The sequence below is a fragment of the Crocodylus porosus genome, unplaced genomic scaffold, assembly GCF_001723895.1.
Source record: "Crocodylus porosus isolate Cpor-Errol unplaced genomic scaffold, CroPor_comp1, whole genome shotgun sequence".
Lineage (NCBI taxonomy): Eukaryota > Metazoa > Chordata > Crocodylia > Crocodylidae > Crocodylus > Crocodylus porosus.
The window spans coordinates 14,985,579-14,993,742 of record NW_017728917.1 but is presented as its reverse complement, the minus strand read 5'-3'; the positions used below and the strand labels follow the sequence as shown (position 1 = coordinate 14,993,742).

At 51.0% G+C, this 8,164-nt stretch overlaps 1 protein-coding gene across 1 annotated transcript in view; it reads right to left on the bottom strand.

The window, feature by feature from the left end:
• The window catches only part of LOC109311217 (protein FAM3D-like), a 21,435-nt gene that overhangs the window by 4,928 nt on the left and 8,343 nt on the right, over positions 1–8,164 (bottom strand). The window contains exons 4-8 of the mRNA XM_019536748.1: positions 7,191–7,229; positions 6,199–6,322; positions 5,738–5,796; positions 3,610–3,660; positions 2,079–2,163 (exon numbers count right to left, since the gene is read on the bottom strand). Of these exons, the coding sequence (XP_019392293.1) occupies positions 2,079–2,163; positions 3,610–3,660; positions 5,738–5,796; positions 6,199–6,322; positions 7,191–7,229 (358 nt within the window). The remainder of the gene's footprint in view (positions 1–2,078; positions 2,164–3,609; positions 3,661–5,737; positions 5,797–6,198; positions 6,323–7,190; positions 7,230–8,164) is intronic.

The following is an 8,164-nucleotide window of genomic DNA, read 5'->3' as shown; positions in this document are numbered from 1 at the left end:
AGCTGGATGCCAACTGGAACAGGGGGAAGCAGAAGCAGCCAGGGGCCAGCTCTAACTTATGCCGAAGGAGGATGGGTACTGGGGGGTTCTGCCATGCCATTTCTATGCTAGGGATGTGGAGGCCAGCTGTGTGCTGTCCCCCTTGGCCTTGCATCCGCAGAGAATTTTGCTAAAGAAGGAGGAATGGCTGCTGGCCAGCTACAGCCAGAATCCAGCATCTGAGCAATATGTAAAATGGACAGGCTGGCCTGAAGAGTCCAGCCTGTGACACTGAATTGCACTCTGCCTTTAGTAGTGAGGTAGAAGCAAAGGAGCAATGAGGACATTTGGGTGTGTTGGGGCAGTGGGGAGGGTGCTGAGCACTAGAGAGCGGGAAGGGAGCGAGGGGCAGCCTGCTGATTGCCAGAGAGCTCTTACCCCCATGTACAAGAGCTGCTGCTGTGTGCCACAGGCTCCCTGGGAACTGCCACTCTGGCACTCCTCCACCTTGGCGCCTAGTGCTGGTAGCCTGCTTACCCACCTCTACTTAGGTTACAGGGTGCAACAACAGGGCAGCCTTTGTGTTTGCCCTTTGCAACCTGTAGGTGTAGAAGCAAGTGACATTTGCTTCCTCCTGAATTTCTGTTTCAAAGTCACAGGAGTGTAGGTTGTAGCTGTGTTGGTCTATGGACATAGGCAGACAAGGTTCTTTGGGTGAATCTGATATCTTTTTTTATTAGACCAGCTTAAGTAGTTGGAAAACACTTTCTTAGCAAGCTTTTTGGGTTTAAAAACCTTTTATCAGGCTGAGGAAGCATCTTCAGTTGGTGTGTGCTCTTCCTAGATGGAGTTGAAACTTGGGTCAGATGCACTTGAGAATCTGAAGAGCATTTTCTTAATAGTTTCATAGCTGGTAGGGTCAGAAGGGATCTGAGCAGATCATCAAGTCTGACCCCCTGCCTTGGCAGGAAAAAGTACTGGGGTCAAATGACCCCAGCAAGGTGTTCATCTAGCCTCCTCTTAAAGACCCCCAGGGAAGGAGCCAGCACCACTTCTCCTGGAAGTTGGTTCCAGATCCTAGCCACCCTGACCGTGAAGTAGCGCCTCCTGACGTCTAATCTGAATTTACCCTCTGCCAGCTTGTGACTGTTATTTCTAGTCACTTCTGGCAGTGCTCAGGGGAACAGGGACTCTCCCAGGGCCTGCTGATCCCCCCTGACTAGTTTGTAACAGGCCACTAGATCCCCCCTCAGCCTTCTCTTGTGGAGGCTGAACAGGTTCAAGTCCCGTAGCCTTTCCTCGTAGGGCCTGCCCTGCTGCCCCCAGTCATGTGAGTGGCCCCCTCTGGACCCTCTCCATGCTGTCCACATCCCTCTTGAAGTGTGGCGCCCAGAACTGGACGCAGTACGCCAGCTGCGGCCTGACCAGCGCCGCATAGAGGGGGAGGATCACCTCCTTGGACCTGCTCAAGATGCATCTGTGGATGCATGACAAGGTACAGTTGGCCCTGTCAACCGTGACCTCACATTGTCGGCCCATGTTCATCTTGAAGTCGATAATGACTCCAAGATCCCTTTCTGCCTCCATGCTCTCAAGAAGGGAGTTTCCAATCTTATAAGTGTGCTGCTTAATTAGGTTCACCCTAGTACCAGTGCATATGTAGACTGTTACGTTTTACTGGACTCTTTCACATGGGGGCCATTAGCTTGAGCCCCTACTGGCCTCTACTGCCACAGTATCTTATCCAGAGAAGAGTGATTCAAACCATTGGATGTTTTCTAGGTGACAGATCGTTTGGGCATCCAGGGCCGCTTTTGAGCACAGATGCCACAAGTTTTGTGCCTGAGACATGGTGCCCAGATGCAGGCAGCTGGATTCTGGGCCAGCCGACAGGTCCCAGGGCTGGAAGGTGCAGTCCCCTACAGAGAGTGATGTACCACCCTGGCTCCAAATGTAGTTAGGACCGAGTGGAGGGTGGATAGTTGTTCCTCTGGGGTCTGATCACACTGTCCTGGGCCCAGGGGAAGATTTGCCATTGACTCTGTGTGAGGAGACCTGGCTCCTGGGAGGCAAATTCTGCTCCTCGGGTTGGTACATACTTGGTGGCTGGGTCATCGTAGGAGGCGACAAGCACCAGGGTGCCATCTTGGATGGTTTTCAGGAAGTCCACTAGGTGTTTGACATCTGGTAAAGCAGAGAAAAGCAAGTGTTAAGTTCTGGTGTAAGATGCAGGGCCCAACACCTGCTGCTTTCCCAGCAGACAGTAGGTAGAAGCCTAGTATAAGGACTTAGCAAAGGACTTGAGTCTTGGGGGACTTCAATTGCACCAGTGGAGGACATGTGCCTTTCGTGAGTCATGCTGGCTTCTCATCCCATTTATTTTAAGACTGTCGAGCAGGGGCAGTAATGGGACTCGTACTATCTCACCTGTGCCACAGGACTTTCCTACTGCGTCCCTGCACTGCTGCTGCAGTTTTGGGGGGAAATGACTGAGCCCAGACAGAAATGGTCATTAACATGTTTGACTAGCTGGTTGGATATGGGGGCAGTGTTAGCATTTTTGGTAGTGTTAGTGTTTTTGAAAGATGGTGCCTGTCTTTTAGGAATTGTTTCATTTTCCATTTATTCTGTGCAAAGTTCCCTGAGAGAGTAGAGCTAGACAGTTGTAATTATGTATCCTTCATGGATCTCCTATCAGATTCCATGTAGATCACAAGTAGGATTCACACTAATTAATGAAATGCCTCCATGTTGATTAATCAGCTCAACGTGTTTGGGCTAAACTCATTAGGACCAAGTGCAGGTGCCCCTCACATGCATTGTGCAGTCTGATTGTGTGGGCTAATTACAGGTTCCCAGCTGTGCAAAGTAGCATCCCTTGGGCAAACCCAACTGCAAATTCCCTTGTGACCTATGTACCCAGAGGAGAGCATGTGGTTCGTTTGCTCTGAATGAGCATTATTTGGGGGCAGGATCCAGGCAGATGCCAAGTGCCTTGTCAGCAACTTTTCCCTCCCACGGGGTTTGAATTTTGCAGAAGGCCCCATGTATCTTGCAGGACAGAGATGGTTGGGACCAGGACTGTTTTTTTCCCAGTGCTGTGGTGTGAAAAGCAGCCCTTGCTAGTAGACACATGGATGCAGCTATTTTCATGCCAAACCCTGGCCTTGCTTCTCCACTATGACCCACGTAGAGTACATGGCGGGAGCAGGGGCCTGTCTGTAAAATCAAGCTTGCATTCCAGGACTGGCCCTGGCCCTGGGGCCACATGACTTGAAATGTGGGCCTTGTCCTGCTCAGTTGGCTCAAGAGGGTCATCACTGATTCGGAGGTTGTCAACCCAAAAAGGGTGGTGCCACCTCCTGCGTAATGCAGACTGCGCGACCCCCTGCGCACCCAGATCTGGAACGCAGCCCCTTGGAAGCAGCAGAATAATTCATGCGAATACAGAGAGCAGGGATGCTAACCCTACTGGTAGATGAAAAGCCAGTTTTAAAACATGCTTTCAGGAGGGCACGGTTCAAGCATCTAGCCGCTTAGTGTTCACATGCTGGACTAGTGCTGTGTGCACTACAGCAGGGAGGAGCACAAGGTATGTGGGCAGTGGTATTAGTGAAAGCAGCCACTTACCTCCAGAGTACATGTCGTAGCTGTCTGTTTTGATGAGTTGTCCTGTTGTCCCTAAGTGATTAAAATCAAAATAGAATTTAGTTTCTATAAAATTAGCACCTGGACTGAGAGCACGGCAGTCCTTCTGCTCAGGGTCTGTGCTGTGTGAAAGATGGTTTTCTCCTGGGACGGGGGGATTTCAGCCAGTATGTGCATTTACTGTTGAGAGAAGCAGTGGGATTAGCACCCTGACCCAGTGGTTGGGAGAGGAGGGGTGAGAGAGGAATGCATTTTAGATGTCAAACAAGGATGGATTGCCCATCGTCCTTGAAGGAGATACACCGGCAAAGACCCCTGCACCACTCTCTAGGGAGGCCAACGTAGGTCTTTTCCCCTGTTGCTCCTGGGGGGCTGGGACCATAGGGTCAAATGAGAGATCTCATGAAGGCTTTGCTTCAGGAGGTGGCAGCATGCCTAGCAAAATGCTTGGCCGGGGTGGAGTGTGTCCCAAAGAGAGAAACAATAGGAAGGAAGGAAGGAAACCAGGCGCTCTGATCTCCTGCCATCTGCCCATATGACCCATCAGGAACCTGCTTGGCTGTACAGTAGCACATGGGGGTGAGAGTGATTCCTAGGGACCATGTGCCAAATTGAAACTTCCCTGCTCCAGGGCGATCGCAGGAACTTGGATGCTAAACACAGCATGAAAGCAAGCCAGGGGGCTGTGTGGAAGCCTTTCTGCAAATGCTACTGAGAATCACTCACACAATCATAGAGAAGTGGGGCTGGCAGGGACCTGCAGAGTTCACATCTAGTCCAACCCCTGCCTGAGGCAGGATCAGCCCTGTCCAAACCAGCCCAGACAGCCGTAACCTAAACTCTGTATAACACTCTTCCAGCCTGCTGCTTTGCATCGCATTCTGCCTCAGTCTGTGGAGTTTATTGAGCCATTGTGTATTGTACAGGTGGGTTTATTCTCCACTTCCCAGCTCCCCTGGTAACTCATTTTCCATTGTTGTAGAGCTGTAAACAGTACCTAGCCAACCCGCAGCGACTGGCTCTATATCAGGATATTCTGAGCCCTACTCACTGATGCATTGCCCTAGTTTATGCCTTTGCATCTCCATTATTGCAATCGAGCTGCATTGGCATCAAACCAGAGTGGAAGTGGTGACTCCTGGTTCTTGGCCTCAAACGACAGCAATGAATTGCTCGTCTGGATAGTTGTAAGATGCTGGAGTGGAAAAGGCTTATTGATGGGCCGTGGCAGCTCCTTTCCTTCAGAGCTGGACCCTGGGTAGGAGAGTGGTTCCTAAGCTGTGGCCCATGGATAGCTTGTGGTTGGTGAGGTCACGGTAAGTGGACCACAGCTAGTTCAGGAACGGCACTGGGCCCCATGTGCATTAACAGTATTTTCAGGTATGGTATGTAGTTCACAAGGGATATTGAGGGTCTCTGATCTGTCTGTTCCTAAACTTGGAAACTGATGGTGTAGACAATTTATTTCTCAGGATAAGAACAGCCGCTCAGCCAAGAAAAAAAGCTAGTCTGCTTTTTGCCCAGGGAGGTAGGCACTACGCTGGGTAACTGCGGCAGAGAGGCATGCATTGTTATATCTGCCACTAGTCAGGACAAATCCACTGGTGCTCAGTTGCTGCTCATGAACTCTGCCAGACTCTGGTCCCAAAGCAGCTTTGCTCCTGGCTGGGTAGTGCATGGGTAGGCCACTGTACTTACAGTCCTGCTTGCTTGGTATGCAAGTTCCCAGACTGTGTTGACTCCCATTGCGCTGTAGTGTGCTGGCTGTTTAACTGGTTTATCATTGCCAACTTATCATGACCGAGACCTGTGATCACAAGGCATTTGCCAACCCTGTGGGCACTGGCAGAGCATTAGCTGACTCATAGTTAGCTAACAGGGCGCTACTGATTCATTAGGAGACAGGCCATAGACTTAGGCCAGAGAGTCATCACAGGCAGAGCTGTGCCCATCCACTAGTTTCCTAGAGGTGGGCAGGAGTGCAGGTGCTGTGGGCTGGCTGGAGCAGACGGTGCCAGCGCATGGAAAGGTCTGGGGGAGGTGTGCCCCAAGCACCAGCCAGGGCCCATGACCCCAAAGTGGGGGGGCTGTTTCTGCGTCACAGACTCACCATTCATAAGCGCGAAGTTTAATCCACGGCCGATGTTGTTTTTCACGCTGCTCATGATACTGGAAACAAAACAGAAAATAAAGCACAGGGCTGAAGTGTCTGCGTGCCATGGGGGTGAATCTTTGGCCAGCTGCAATGTGCCTCACTTTAGCAGGAAAGAAACCTCCTCCAAAGGATGTTTACTGCCACTGTTAGCAAGCAGGGTGAGGTTTTCCTGGCCATGTGCTCCTGGGCCTTTACCAGCTTGTTTTCAGGCACGGTCCCTGGGCTGTGCAGACTCCAGCCCGGCCCTGACCTGAACTCTGGGATTATCAAAGAGAATCAATCAACAGATGTCCTGTGGGGCTGCTTCTCCAGGCCCACCCTCAGGATTTCCCAGCCTCTTCTGACCCCTCAGGCCCCAAGAGAGCCCCTTCCACCTCCACGGCATCAGGTGCTTTTGGGACCACTGCAGTACTTACAGATTATCATCAAAGCACAGGGATGGCCCAACGACATTTGCTGCTCCGCTGATGATTTTGAAGGCAAAATGGTTCTGGGGACAGCTTTTCACATTGCCACACTTATTCCGTGGGGTCTGCGGCTCTGAGGGGGAGAAAGAACAGGCTGTGAGGGGTTTTGCTCTGCATGGACAGCGCGAGGACCTTTCTTAAGAGGAGCTTGGAGCACTTGCAGTGGTGTGGGGCAAGGTATGAAGTCTGTAGCCAGCAGACTTCTCTCTGTGATGGGGTCAGGTTGCCACCCCTGCCCAGACAGTACATGGTGGTCTGTGCAGCGGGGAAGAGGAGGAGGACCTTTCCCAGTACAGCTCCGGGGCTGGGGTTTGCTTCCTGATAAACGTCACCCCGCCCTGTGGAGTCCACTCCCCAGTCTGTCCACCCTGGAAGCTCACTCGCTCTCTTTCATATGACATTTTAGGATTACAGTGTTCATACAACATTCATAGATTAATATCTAAATTTGTTAACTATTTGACTGCTTCAGGAGTAGCTGCTTGGATTGATTTTAGATTTCCATTAAATGATCTAACTGGGGAGTTGTTCACAATGTGTTGCCCCATCTAAAAATTGCATCACAATTGCAACCTGGACTCTCTTTGATTCTCCACGTATGGAGTAGGCGTCCACATTTTCCATGAAGTGTCTGGATGCAATTCAGGGAGGACTAAATCTTTCTTGGTAGGTCAAATCCCAGCTACTGGAAGCTGAGGGCTCTGCTTGGGCTTGGCATTCCTGTCCAGCTTCGCACTGGCTCCTTTTAGAAAGCTGGTGGGTGTTTGCATGGAGACTGCTGTCCCTCACTGCCCAGCCTGTGTGCAGGCCCCCGGCCTAGGGAGCTTCCTCTGCCGAGGCAGCTAGCACCCCCTCCCCAGGGGACACGCAGTGCGAATGCTGGGAGCACACTATCCACACTAGTTTGCTCTTGCCGGGGTTCAATGTCACATCGTACTCACGGGCATGACTGGCCGAGGGATCTGCAAGCACCGAGGAACCTAGAACAGAAGAATTAGCATTGTGAAATATCCCAGTGTCCGGGCTTCTCCTGGACATACAGAAAGAGCTGGCAGCAAAGGAGGAGACTTAAAGATGAGGGTGCGTATCTGGCTGCACAGCAGTTCTCTGGACTGCTGAAGTATTCACACTAAACAAGGAGAAAAGAAATATTTGTGGGATTCATCTCCAAACAGACCTGCTGGTCCACAACTTGGCCACCCTGCTCAGGCAAACAGGGTAGCCTTCGGTGCAGTCACTGTCCTGGCCCTCCTGCTTTATGCCATACATATATATCAGGGGATGATGTGGACCTGCTGTCTCTGTGAAGCCTTTTGGCTTGAGTTCAGTGCATTTCATTCCTCGCTTGTTCTGCATTAGCAGCTGCTCCCATTGCTCGGAGCCAGGAGGAGGTGCGGGGAGAGCCGAGAGAGGAGACCCTGGCTCCTGGCTGTATTGCACTGATGAGATCTATGCGTCTGCAGAGGAGAAATGAAGAACAAGCTGCATCTGGTGAGGGAAGGTAAAGACACCAAGAAGAGGTTTTGTGTGTGTGTTGCCCAAAAAAGCAAAACCAAGGAAGCTGTGGGCCCACCTTTAAATAGCCAGGGTGAGCTCTCAGCAGAAAATGAAAAGTAAGTGGAGCCACTCAACAGTTACTTTGCCTGTTTTCAGGAAAAAATTAAGACGCAACCAGGCACTTAATAGGGATTATTTGGATTAGTAAAGGGGCAGGATGAAGGATGAAATTATAAAAGAGGGAGTCAGAGAGATTTTGATGGGTCTTAATGAATTCAAGTCAGCAGGGCCCAGCAGAGGTGATCTTGGAGACCTTGGCAATTATTTTTTTGAAGTCTTGGGAGATGGTCAGAAGGGACCTGAGTAGATCATCTAGTCCGACCCCCTGCCATGGCAGGAAAGAGTACTGGGGTCAAAC